Below are 13,831 nucleotides of genomic sequence, written 5' to 3'. Positions count from 1 at the left end.
GGTTCTCACTGCTGTCAGTGTGCATCATTGGTAGAGAGAGTGAATGTTGAAGATAGTGAATTGGGTGTAAGTCAGGTGAGCTGATTTTGTTTTTGATAATGTTGAGATTCTGAGTGTTGTTATAAATTGCATTTGTCCAGGGAAGTGGAGAATATTCCATCACACTCCTGACTTAAGCTTTGTAGATGATGAAGAAGCTTTGGGAAGTCAGGAGATGAGTTACTTACCACAAAATTCCCAGCATCTAACCTGCTCTTGTAACCACAGCATTTTATATGGCTGGTCCAGTTTAGTTGCTTGTCAATGGTAATGCCCAAGGATGTTCATAAAATCCCTACGGTACAGAAGGAGGCATTCGGTCCACACTGAGCCTCAAATGGCACCTACGTAGGCCCACTCCTCTGCCCTATCCCAGTAATCCTGCCTAACCTGCGTATCTTTGGACTGTGGGTGGAAACCGGAGCACCCGGTGGAAACCCACGCATACCTGGGAGAACATGCACACACCTATCCAGGGCCGGAATTGAACCCGGGTCCCTGCCGCTGTGAGGCAGTAGTGCTAACCACTGTGCTGCCTATTGTGATGTTGATAATAATGCCTTTGAATGCCAAGGGGAGATGTTTGGATGGTTGGTTATATCTGCATTTTATTACATTTTGATTCCAACGCCTAACTGCAATAATTAAAGGCAGGTTACATTAAATACCAAAAAACTGTTAAAAGTTTGGAGAACTTATCATAATTTTAGTTTCAAATGAACCGAATTATCAAATATAACCGAGCATGGTAACCTGTATTCAATTAACTATTGAACCATGATTAGCAATGGATTTTCTTTAACTGTGCCCACAGATCAGTATATTTATTTTATTTCTTGTTTTCAGTCACTTCTACAATTGAAGGTTGATGTTAACCTGCTGGATTACAAAGGCGCAACACCATTGCATCGATCAAGAGATATGGAGACAATGGAGGTCAGTTTATCAATGAGAACCATTTGAAATGGAACATTAGAAACTGGTGTTTATTTTCCTCAATTGATTTGAACTTGGTTTACTGTTGCTCAAAAGGGTCATCTTCTGATTTTTGTTTCTTCCTAATTCTTATTTTATTGCTTTGCTGTAGCTCATTGGTTCTATAAGTACTATTGATTAAAATAAAACAATGGGCGACAGAGCTTTCATTCTAATAGACTGTTTTGAGCTATTATTTTAACTCCTGTTTAGATAAAATCCATATTTTTTTTCAACTTGTCATTTCAGTTGCTGATTAACCATGGTTCTGATGTAAACTGGTCAGATGTGGATGGAAATACACCGTTGCATATAGTGTGCTTTGGTGAAGTGAAGAAACCAGCTCGATTGGATTGTTTAAAACTTTTGGTAAAACCTCTGTGCCATTTCAAAAGTCAAATATTAATAAGTCACACTAAAGCAGGGACATAATATAAAATATAGTAATCACAAGCAGGCTTACATTAACACTGCAATGAAGTTACTGTGAAAAGCCCCTAGTCGCAACACTCGGGCACCTGTTCGGGTACACCTGAGGGAGAATTCAGAATGTCCAATTCACCTAACAGCAGGTCTGTCGAGACTTGTGGGAAGAAACCCACGCAGGCACGCATACTCGGCACAGACAGTGACCAAGCCGGGAATCGAACCTGGGACCCTGACGCTGTTAAACAACAGTGCTAGCCATTGTGTACCCGGCCGGCCACTATATAACAAGCTAATCTGAGGAACCTTTTCAACAAAACATATATTAAAATGCATGAGTGGTACCACATCTCCGGTTGGACTGAAGATTCCAATTTTTATAATGCAAACCACACCGTGGGGTTGATTTCAATGTGAATTACTTTATCTACCTGCCACATGTGGAGGGGTGAAATTAGATTTTCACATGGTATAGTGCAAAACGTATACAACCATTTTCTTAAAACTGTCCACTACCATCTGACAGGAATGGAAGAAAGCAATAATAGGTGCAATACCTGCACCAAATACCTTGCCATTTACCTTTCTTTAGTATCTAACATCAATGTTTTTAAGTACATACTTGATACATTAGCTAACAAAGATGTCAGTTTGAGAGACCAACTGCAGAATGCTCATCAGAAAAACTGTATAATTGGATCAGCCAAATCGAAGCAAATGTTGGCTTTGTAATCTGGTGCTACTCTGTTATTGTGTCTTACTAAAATAGCTCTCGTCAAGATTCTGCCAGAAGCTGTTACAAAACTAATTACAATTAATTATTCCCTGGTACACAGCTATCCCACCAGGCCACAATAGAAAGATGGAACAATAAAGAACTGCTGCCAATCCATTGTGCTGCCATGCAAGGTAGAATAGATGTTATTGAACTACTGCAGCAGTTTGACTTGAAGGAAGAAATGGTCACAAAATTAATGAAGGGAAGTGCTCCAAGTTTGCTCTACCTGTCTGTGGCCAATAATCACATTGAATGTGCTAAATGGTAAGATTACATAATAACATTTATTTACGCTGGTAATGAGATTTTTGAAAACTTGGTCCTTTTAACTGATTGCATTGAGCTACTTGAGGACTGTTGGAAACACTTGTGTTGCTACAGACTTAACTTTGAGGCCAATTGTGGAATGGTGCAGCATATTATCTCCCTGACTCTTTGCTACCATGGATTGTTGAGGCACTAATTATAAAACAGGATAATAGTAGAGTTTATACCTATTACAGCAGAAATCTACTGTACTCTTGTTGTTCATCTAAGAACTTTAAGTTTTTCACTGTACGTTTCAATGGGAAAACCCTGGTTGACTGCGAAACTGTCTTGTTATCCAATTGACTCATTGAACAAGTATTTTAGAGTGGATGAAAAAATATTTGCACTTTGTTTGCATTGAGTGCTGAATTTGGGTGCATTTGAGTGCTATAGTGAGAGTTTGGTGACTGAGGGATAATATGGGTTCATTTTTATCTGAAGTCTAGTCTTTTATTTAGTTAATTAACTTAAAAGTTGCTGTTTGGTTTAGAAGAAGGTGAATTTTCAATCCACTTCAAACAAAAGTTCTACTTGTAGGTATTTGCAGCTGGAGTTTATTAATTAGTTAATTGGATTAGGCCAGTTTTCAGAGACCAGATTCACAGTATAAAGGTGATCCAGCTACAGTGCAGACTTTGTTTGCACTGAGTGCTGAATTTGGGTGCATTTGAGTGCTATAATGAGAGTTGGGTGACTGAGAGAGTTAGATGAGGGAGAAGGGAGCAAGGTGCTTCTTTCATTTCATTTCCTCAAAGAGCGTGAAGGGAGCTGGGAGTTTACAGAGACTGCAGCTGACTGGGAGCAGAGTCAGAGGGCGGAGTTCCAGGTTGTCCACAGGGCAGCTCTATTCTGCAAGGTAAGGGGATGGAGGCTAGGGCATGTTCCTTCTGGAGGACGTGGGTGGTGAGGGATACCACCAGTGTCCCCACTGACTACACCTGTGGGAAGTGCACCCAACTCCAGCTCCTCAGCGACCGTCTTAAGGAACTGGAGCGGGATGAACTTCGGATCATCCGGGAGGCAGAGGGGGTTAGCGAGAAGAGTTACAGGGAGGTAACCACATCCAAGGTACAGGACAAGAGTAGCTAGGTTACAGTCAGGGGAAAGAAAACGAACAGGCAGGCAGTGCAGGGATCACTTGTGGCCGTTCCCCTTCAAAACAAGTATACTCTTTTGGATGCTGTTGGGGGTTGACCTACCGGGGGAAGGCCCTAGCGACCAGGTCTCTCACACTGAGTCGTCTGGCTCTGAGGTTCAAAAGGGAAGGGGGGAGAACAGAAAAGCAATAGTGATAGGACACTCAATGGTTAGGGAAATAGATAAGAGATTCTGTGGTTGTGAGCGAGACTCCCGGAAGGTATGTTGCCTCCTGGGTGCCAGGGCCAGGGATGTCTCGGATCGTGTCTTCAGGATCCTTAAGGGGAGGGTGAGCAGCCAGAAGTTGTGCTGTACATTTGTACCAACAACGTAGTTCGGAAAAGAGTTGTGGATGTAATAAACGAGTTTAGGGAGATAGGCTGGAAGTTAAAAGCCAGGACAGACCAAGTTGTCATCTCTGGTTTGTTGCCGGTGCCACGTGATAGCGAGGCTAGGAATAGGGAGAGAGTGCAGTTGAACACATGGCTTCAGAAATGATGTAGGAGGAAGGGCTTCAGGTATTTGGATAATTGGAGCGCATCCTGGGGAAGGTGGGATCTGTACAAGCAGGACGGGTTGCATCTGAACCAGAGGGGATCAATATCCTGGGAGGGAGGTTTTCTAGTACTCTTCGGGAGGGTTTAAACTGATTTGGCAGGGGAATGGGAAGCAGATTTGTTGTCCAGCAGCTAAGGTAGCCGATGTTCAGGACTTCAAAGCATGAGGTGAGGCAGTGGGGAAGGTAACACTGACAAAGGAGAGTACTTGCAGGCACGGAGATGGGTTGAAGTGTGTATACTTCAACGGAAGAAGCATCAGGAATATGATGGGTGAACTTAAGGCATGGATCGATACTTGGGACTACGATGTGGCGGCCATCACGGAAACTTGGATCGAAGAGGGGCAGAAATGGTTGTCGGAGGTTCCTGGTTATAGATCTTTCAATAAGATTAGGGAGGGTGGTAAAAGGTGGGGGGGGGTTGCATTGTTAATTAGAGATAGTATAACAGCTGCAGAAAGGCAGTTAGAGGAGGATCTGCCTACTGAGGTAGTATGGGTTGAAGTCCGAATTAGGAAAGGAAACAGTCACCTTGTTGGGAGTTTTCTATTGGCCCCCCAATAGCAGCTTATGAAGAAAGTAAGGAGGCATGGAATAGTGGGAAATTTGGCCAGTTGAATAACGAAATGGCTAACCGATAGAAGTCAGAGAGTGGTGGTGGATGGCAAATATTCAGCCTGGAGCCCAGTTATCAGTGGCGTACCGCAGGGATCAGTTCTAGGTCCACTGCTGTTTGTGATTTTCATTAATGACTTGTATGAGGGAGTTGAAGGGTGGGTCAGTAAATTTGCAAACGATATGAAGATTCGTGGAGTTGTGGATAGTGAGGAGGGCTGATGTCGGCTGCAAGAGACATAGATAGGATGCAGAGCTGGGTGTGAAGTGGCAGTTCGAGTTTAACCCTGAAAAGTGTGATGTTGCCCATTTTGAAAGGACAAATTTGAATGCGGAATACAGAGTTAATGGTAGGGTTCTTGGCAATGTGGAGGAGCAGAGAGATCTTGAGGTCTATGTTCATAGATCTTTGAAAGTTGCCACTCAAGTGGATAGAGCTGTGAAGAAGGCCTATGGTGTGCAAGCATTCATTAGCAGAGGGATTGAATTTCAGAGCCGTGAGGTGATGATGCAGCTGTACAAAACCTTGGTACGGACACATTTGGAGTATGTGCAGTTCTGACCGCCTCATTGTAGGAAGGATGTGGAAGCTTTGGAAAAGGTGCAAAGGAGATTTAGGATGTTGCCTGGAATGGAGAGTAGGTCTTACGAGGAAAGTTGAGGGTGCTAGGCCTTTTCTCATTAGAACGGAGAAAGATGAGGGAAGACTTGATAGAGGTTTATAAGATGATCAGGCGAATAGATGAGTAGACAGTCAGAGACTTTTTCCCCAGGTGAAACAAACCATTGCAAGGGGAAATAAATTTAAGGTGAATGGTGGAAGATATAGGGGATGTCAGAGGTAGGTTCTTTACCCAGAGAGTAGTGGGGGCATGGAATGCACTGCCTGTGGAAGTAGTTGTGTCGGGAACATTAGGGACCTTCAAGCGGCTATTGGATAGGTACATGGATTACGGTAGAATGATGGGGTGTAGATTAATTTGTTCTTAATCTAGGACAAAAATTCGGCACTACTTCGTGGGCTGAAGGGCCTGTCTATGCTTTATTTTCTATGTTTTATATTCCTTCTAAGAAAATATTGCGACTGAATATTTTATACTGCAGTACCTCAGATGTCAGGCAGTCACCAATCATTTTCTTCAATTTCTTCTTGTCTCTGAAAACCCTGCAAAACAAGTATTGTTCTTCATTGTTAAGTTGTGTTGTTATGGCACAGCAAATGGTTAGTGACCAGCTGCCCAAATCCCAAAGAAAAACTGGAATCAGCTGCCAGAACGATTTGTGTATTATGAGGAGTTTTCTGAATTCAAGATGAATAACACTCCAGACCAATTGTAATAATTTTATACATTAATGTTAAACATTTGTTAGAATAAAGAAAATAATAAATATAATAACATTAAAAAGCACAAGAACAATCCTAAAAGATTTTGGCTTAAATAAACATGTTAAACAGTTCCTGTAGATTTTCTAATCTGTGAAATTTCCAGTAACATTATCACACAATGCCATTGTGCTCCCTAAGAATGGCAACAAACTGCTGTTGCGAGATTTGACTTCAATACACACATTGTCTTGTTCAAGATCTCTTAACTCTCACCCCAACACAGTCTTCAATGTTTCCTTAAATCTGCTTTTATTTTTTTTGGTGCCTTGATCCTGCGCTCACAATCCTTCAGAAGTTCCTTGTTTCCCCTTCCAGAATTTTTATCAACCTTTTAACTTTATGGCAACCTATATTTTAAAAGTAAAACAACACTGTTTACCTTCTATTTACAATCTTCCAATTGTATATGTTACGTTTGAAATACAACGTTTACATTTGAACCCTTATGTAAATTCCTATTCAAGCTCTCCTGGCTTTCTGTTCAGTATAATTTCAAACCATTTGCCTTCACACCTCCTTTATTGATGTTTGACCTTTGCAATCTATTTGTCTCCTTCAATTGAACAAGTCATACCCATACAAAATTGTTTCCCAGTATAATGACAATCTGACAATCATATTGCAAGAAAAAAATTAAAGCTCTAATTTTCCTGGCACTGTCATGAATAAAATCTGTCAAATTAGAAGAATTGGAGAGTGGCATTTCCCTTCATTTTTCCTCTTTTTATGTGGTCGGAATCCATCTCCCGTTTCACCAATACATCTCAATGGGACTTGTCTTAATCCATTTCTTTATTGCTTTATCAGAGATGGTTTGCTGTGGTACACCAGGAGAAAAGAGTTTGCACATTGTTTGCACCAAAACATTTTTAACATAGAACATAACAGTGCAGAACGAGGCCATTCGGCCCATTGAGTCTGCACCAACCCACTTAACCCCTCACTTCCACCCTATCCTCGTAACCCAACAACCCCTCCTAACCTTTTTGGTCACTAAGGGCAATTTATCATGGCCAATTCACCTAACCTGCACGTCTTTAGACTGTGGGAGGAAACCGGAGCACTCAGAGGAAACCCACGCAAAAACGGGGAGAACGTGCAGACTCCGCACAGACAGTGACCCAGCAGGGAATCAAACCTGGGACCCTAGCGCTATGAAGCCACAGTGCTAACCACTTGTGCTACCGTTCTGCCCTTTTTGAAATCATGCTTTCAGTTTGTTGATCTGAAATGTTGGGCAAGAATGTAACTTGAAAATGTAAGAATTGTGGCGAGGGCATATAGAATTGAGTGGGTGGCAAGTGTGTGAAACGCCCAATGTCGGGTGCTGCAGGAGGAATCGGGCGGGCAGTGGGATGGCAAAGTCATGTGCAAGTGGTGGGATCCCAATTATGACAATTGAAAAGGCACCTTTCTGTTATTTGTGTATCTCTGAATGCAATCAAATGATACATCCTGAATTTAACCCTTGGCAAAAAGAGATTGCAGGCTCATGGTTACCTAGCCACTTGATTTGGCAGGCCACTCGCGAGATTGTGATCAGCCGACCGCTTTATCTCCCAATGGCACCGTCTGGACCAGGGTCCCTCTCACTAAGTTACACCCATTAGTTTCAAAACTATCTGCACTTTGTTCAGAAGAAGTGATGGTCTTTGTTCATTTTAATACTATCTTGTAATAATTTTATGCATTAAAGCTAAACACTTGTTAGAATAAATATAACAACATTTAAAAAAAACACAAGAACACCTTTACACAATTAATAGTATTTTTTCAAACATTACCTAAACGATTTTGGCTTAAATAAGCCCAGTAAAACAATTCCTGTAAATTTTCTAATCTATGAAATATCCAGTAACATTATCACAATGCCATCAAAGTCATCATCAATGTTTCGTTCCCATCAATTACAACTTATTTGATAGGAAATCAGCTTGGGTACAGGGATTAGTTGTAACATAGGGGCCAAATTAAAGTGTGAACCCTGTGCAGTGTACACATGCTTAATGAGGCATGCGGCGTCTCGTCAAATTTTAATTTTGTTCATGTAAACCAGGATGCATTTCAAACTTTTTTTTGAAAGAAGCTTAGCAATGTCCTGGACAAAACTATTTGCTTCCTTGGCATCTGGTCAATTAGCCAAAACATCCACTCCTTTTACCATGGGGATACATTAATTGGGTGTACTATCTACAAGGTGCAACTCTCACACATGGGAAGGTCTCCCATCTAGAAGGACAAGGTTGTAAGTTGCATGAGAATGCCCACCAGTCTCCCTCAATCGAAAGGGAAAATGCTGGAAAATCTCAGCAAGTCTGGCAGCATCTGTAGGGAGAGAAAAGAGCTAACGTTTCGAGTCCGATGACTCTTTGTCAAAGCTAACAGATAGAATGGGAAATATTTATACTGTGGAGTGAGAATGAAAGATGAGTCATAGCCACAGAGACCCAGGGAAACTGGGTGCTAATGGCCACAGATACTAAGGCGAAAGAGTGTTAATGGCAGTCTCCAGAGAGGACAAAGGATGTGCAAGGCTTTTATCCAGTCTCTCTCAAACCTCATTTGGTCGTTTATCATTGTTCTTTCATCATTGCTGGGTCAGATTCCTGAAACCTACCTCACTGTATTGTTGGAGCACCTCCTGCCAATGAATTTTTACAAATCAAACAAGAACAAACCAAGAACAAAGAAAATTATAGCACAGGAACAGACCCTTCGGCCCTATCAGCCTGCGCTGATCCAGATCCTTTATCTAAACCTGTCGCATATTTTCCAAGGATCTCCTTCCCTCTGTTCCCCGCCCGTTCATATATCTGTCTAGATGAATCTTAAATGATGCTATCGTGCCCGCCTCTATCACCTCCGCTGGCAAAGCGTTCCAGGCACCCACCACCCTCTGCGTAAAAAGACTTTCCACGCACATCTCCCTTAAACTTTCCCCCTCTCAACCTTGAAATCGTGACCCCTTGTAATTGACACACACACTCTTGGAAAAAGCTTGTTGCTATACACCCTGTCCATACCTCTCATAATTTTGTAGACCTCAATCAGGTCCCCCCTCGACCTCCATCTTTCCAACAAAAACAATCCTAATCTACTCGACCTTTCTTTGTAGCTAGCACCCTCCATGCCAGGCAACATCCTGGTGAACCTCCTCTGCACCCTCTCTCTAAAGCATCCACATCCTTCTGGTAATGTGGCGACCAGAACTGCACGCAGTATTCCAAATGTGGCCTAACCAAAGTCATATATAACTGTAACATGACCTGCCGACTCTTATGCTCAATACCCCGTGAAATGAAGGCAAGCATGCTGTATGCCTTCTTGACCACTCTATCAACCTGCATTGCCACCTTCAGGGTACAATGGACCTGAACTCCCAGATCTCTCTGTACATCAATTTTCTCCAGGACTCTTCCATTGACCATATAGTCCACTCTTGAATTTGATCTTCCAAAATGCATCACCTCGCATTTGCCTGGATTGAACTCCATCTGCCCTTCTCTGCCTAACTCTCCAATCTATCTACATTTTGGTGTATTCTCTGACCGTCCGCCTCGCTATCTACAAATCTGGATTGGACTTGGTTTAAATTGCATCAAAAATGAATTTTGCTTAAGGGGCTGTTTTTGCCTCACCTACAATTATAAAAAATAATGGCGAGTTTGCATCCAAGGTGGCTTCCTAATCACATAATAAATTTAAGATGGAAAAAGAGAAGAAGCACAGATGATATTCAAAATAAGCACATTTATATTTTCCAGTTTTATTCTTTAATTTTGGTTTAACTTACAGGCTCAGTGAAAAGGACTTTAGTTTTAAAGCAGAAGAGCGGGAAGAATTGATGTTTGGACTGCTGCATGATGAAATAAAAGTGTATGTCACCCACTATCAGTTCACATCTATCATAATTTTTGCATTTGAAGTGAATGGTTTGATGCAGAAATGTAGCGGATGTTTTTTAAAAAGCTTGTTTTTGTACAGGCGAGAAAAAGCTCAGAATCTGGAATTCCTTATAAAGAAAGGTGTTGATGTTAATGCAGTTGACAAACATGGTGACAGGTAAGAAAAATTAAGTGTTGCATTTATTACTTAAACAGCATGTGTTGATACTTGAGTCATTGTGTAGAATTTCAGTTTAATGTGCCCTATAGATTTCAAGTCTAAATTTACACAATGGAAAAAAAAATCTAATAGAGGAATAGATCAGACCTCGATGTAGCTCAGTCATCCAGATAAACATCCCCATTCCGTGCAGTTCTGAACAATTTTGCAGCCCAATTTGGGTTGAAAAGTTTCCTGTTCTAATTGAGCAGCGAAGTTCATATCTGAAGGAGCAAATTTAATTTCTTTCACAAATGTGATTAATGTTCTCCATACTATTTTTGTTCAGTTAATCATTATCTGCACAGTTGGTTGCTTGTGTCTATTGTGACATAATTAGAATATGCAAATATATTTGAGATCTGTATTAATCTAAAATGTTCTTATTGTGTCTGCCAAATGGAAGGAGTCCACACATAGTTGCAAGGCTAAACAGGAGGTTTATTTCTAGTGGTTGATTTCTAAGTACAGCAGAGAGATCAAGCAAGTGTTACCCAATTGAGTGAGTGCCGACCAGTTCTAGGCCTGCCGGTTTTATATTAGAAGCTCAAGGTAGCTCCACCCCTTTAGCACCTATTCCTCTCAGGATTCTGGGAATACCAGATCCCCAAAGCCATGTGCTTCGGAAGGCCTATGTTATGACATCCATTCCCCCACACCGCAAGTCCAAAAGACCGTCCATTAGCCGTCAATAAGGAGGAGGAGAGACTGAGGGAGAAGAGGCTGACAAACCCTCTTTGGTGCAGGCAGAACGTTAGAAGACTGGGGCAGCGGCCTCGATGGAGTATATCTTGCTGGAGAACACAGTTTCCGACTGCAACGGGTTGGCAGGCAGTCCCTGTGCACCCAGCACCACGCTGGATTCTTCAGGAGGTTCTGTCTCTATTTCAAATCTGAAGAGGCCATTGGTTGCAGGTGGCCCATGGAGTGGGTGCATGGTGGTCCTGCAGGTCCTTGGATCCTCCGGAGTGGGACGCACAACCGGTTACGGACATATAAATGGTCGGCGTAACCGTAGATGATCTAAATGCTGCCCTAACTGCTGTTTTCCAACCCGAACCCGATAGGGCACCAGACCAGTCTGCCGCAGTATAACCCTGGAGAGCCAACTGGCACCGAGGGCAAAACTAACAAATAACCTCTTGCACTGGGGCAAAATGAATGGGCAGACGATGCGGAGCAGGGATGCGCATCTTCTGATCCTGGGGACAGTGCATCTTTGCCCTGATATCCGGAATTAACAAACCCAAGCGAGTGCGGAGTCATTAGCCCATGAGCAGCACCGCCAGAGCCACCATATGTGGTGTGTTGTGTGGTCCGGTACGAAAACAAAAATCTGGCCAAGTGCGTGTCCAATGAGCCTGCCTTCTGCTTGCAAAAGCCCAGCTTGAAGGGTTTGGACTGCCCTCTCGGCCAACCTGCTGTACGGTGGGTGAAGGGGGCCATCCTCATATGCCAGATGCCATTGGTTTGGTCTTAAGAAATGTCTGTCCGCACTCGTGAATGAAGACCTGTTGTCCATTAGGAGGTCCTCCAGGATGCCATGCATGAATAAAGAGAGCCGCATCTTCTCTACTGTCGGGTTGAGGCTATGGTTGTCATCCGATGGACCTCTAACCATTTGAAATGGGTGTCCACTAACAACAGGAACATTGGCCCATGAGCAGCTCTGCCGGAGCTACTGTATATGGTGTACATGGGCCCAGGGGCAGCCCAGTCACTCCCAAAGGTGGAGGTACAGTGGCATTTTCATCTTCATTGTGTAAGTCTCAGAACATGAGTGCCTTTAGCTGGGATCACGACCCGAAGTAAGACCCAGTCTTCAATACTAAGCACGGACATCCTGGAAGATAAAGCCTTGGCTCCTCTGGCAAATGTCAATGCTGGCCTTCAAATGGATCCATCCGCGGATGCGAAATGGAGTGACTGGCAGGTGAATCCATAAAATTCAAAACTGCCGCTATCTCGTCCACTTCAATTGGAATAGGCGGCCAGCTCAGTGCATCAGCATGTGCTATCTGAGTGATCTGGCCGATGTTCGACTCTTATGCGAGGAGCAGCAGTCCTCATTGCTGGATGCGTGTTGTCTCAAATTGGTCCTTAACAAGAACAAAGTGGCGACTATTGATGTATTTATTGGTGGACCTTTTTCACTCCGAAGACCAACGCCAAACCTCTTCCTCCACCTGCAAATGCATACCAGCGCTTGGCGACAGTCAGTGTCCGGAATGGAAAAGCGATTGGACATTCTCTCGTGCCCAGCATCTGATGGGCTAGGACGGCGCTGATCCCATACGGCGATGTGTTGCAAGTGATATCAGGGGTTTACCCGCGTCATAGTACATTGAGACACCAGACAAGGATAGCTACCGTTTGATATCACGAGAAACTGCCTTCTGGGCCATGCCCCAGAGCCAGTCCTGATATTCCATCTTCAAATGGGGGGTGTTGAAAGGGACTAGTATCACCACACAGGTTCAGGACGAACTTGCCGTAGTAATTCACCAAACCCAGGATCGAGCGGAGTTCCATTGGAGCGGCGGCCAACTGTACGGCACGCGCCTTGTCTTCCATCACGTACAACCCAGCACAGTCCATTAATGGTTACAAATTTCTGAATGGACAGTTCCAGAGTCAGCTGTACGTAGGCATTGCTCATATCAAGCTTGGTGAATGTGCATCTGCCAGCGAGCTTGGTACAGAGATCGTCTATGCAGGGCGGGCATGGGGTATCAGTCCAACTGCAAGGGGGTATCAGTCCAACTGCAAGGGGGTATTAACTGCTGAGAGGTCCTGACCGGTTTCAGAAACTGGACCACTTGTGCTGCCCAATAGGAAAAACCCACAGGCCGAATGATATCCAGGTTGTCCAGGCAGTCGAGATCAGCGTTCACCTTGTCCATCCAAAGCATAGTGTATCTGCTGAGCCCGGCAAAACCAGGGTTGAGTCTCCAGGTTTGACCCTGGTGCCCTGGATGGTCCCAAGACTAGGATGGAAAACTTCAGGGAACATCCCGAGCACCTCGCCGAGTCTACCAAATCCTACCTGTCGGATGTGGTGCCTGCCCAAGTGGAGGTGGGAGTAGCCAATCGCGCTCCAGGAGGCTGGGGCCATTGCCTTGAACCACAATCTGAGGAGGTCTGACCAATTGGAGGTCCATGCTGTCCCCAAGATCTGCAGTTATGAGCCGAGATAGTCAAACGTCTGAACACCCCGCTGAATATGGTCTAACGCGCTCTGGTTACAAACACTACCGTCCCATACACAGCTAATACCCATTTACCCCCTCTGGGACGTGGCTGGAGTCACGCAGGGTGCTGCCAAGCAATGTGGCTGTACCTCGCCATCCTCTTCTTCTGGAAAGTCTAAGTGATAAGTCCTGTCCTGGGCTGGCGCGGACCTTGACCACAGTACTGCAACAACGATGGGCAACGCTGTGGCAGCCACCCCAACCCCGGCAGCCACATGATGCACACGGAAGTACATCGCATTCAGCTGGTT

At 43.8% G+C, this 13,831-nt stretch overlaps 1 protein-coding gene across 1 annotated transcript in view; it reads left to right on the top strand.

The window, feature by feature from the left end:
- The window catches only part of LOC119955195, a 162,944-nt gene that overhangs the window by 131,121 nt on the left and 17,992 nt on the right, over positions 1–13,831 (top strand). The window contains exons 20-24 of the mRNA XM_038781183.1: positions 886–975; positions 1,264–1,383; positions 2,277–2,482; positions 10,021–10,101; positions 10,210–10,287. Coding sequence (XP_038637111.1) covers positions 886–975; positions 1,264–1,383; positions 2,277–2,482; positions 10,021–10,101; positions 10,210–10,287 — 575 coding nt within the window. The remainder of the gene's footprint in view (positions 1–885; positions 976–1,263; positions 1,384–2,276; positions 2,483–10,020; positions 10,102–10,209; positions 10,288–13,831) is intronic.

This window comes from Scyliorhinus canicula, chromosome 20 (genome assembly GCF_902713615.1).
Source record: "Scyliorhinus canicula chromosome 20, sScyCan1.1, whole genome shotgun sequence".
NCBI classification, from domain to species: Eukaryota; Metazoa; Chordata; class Chondrichthyes; order Carcharhiniformes; family Scyliorhinidae; genus Scyliorhinus; species Scyliorhinus canicula.
The sequence above is the reverse complement of the archived record's forward strand: the minus strand, read 5'-3'. Positions and strand labels throughout refer to the sequence as shown.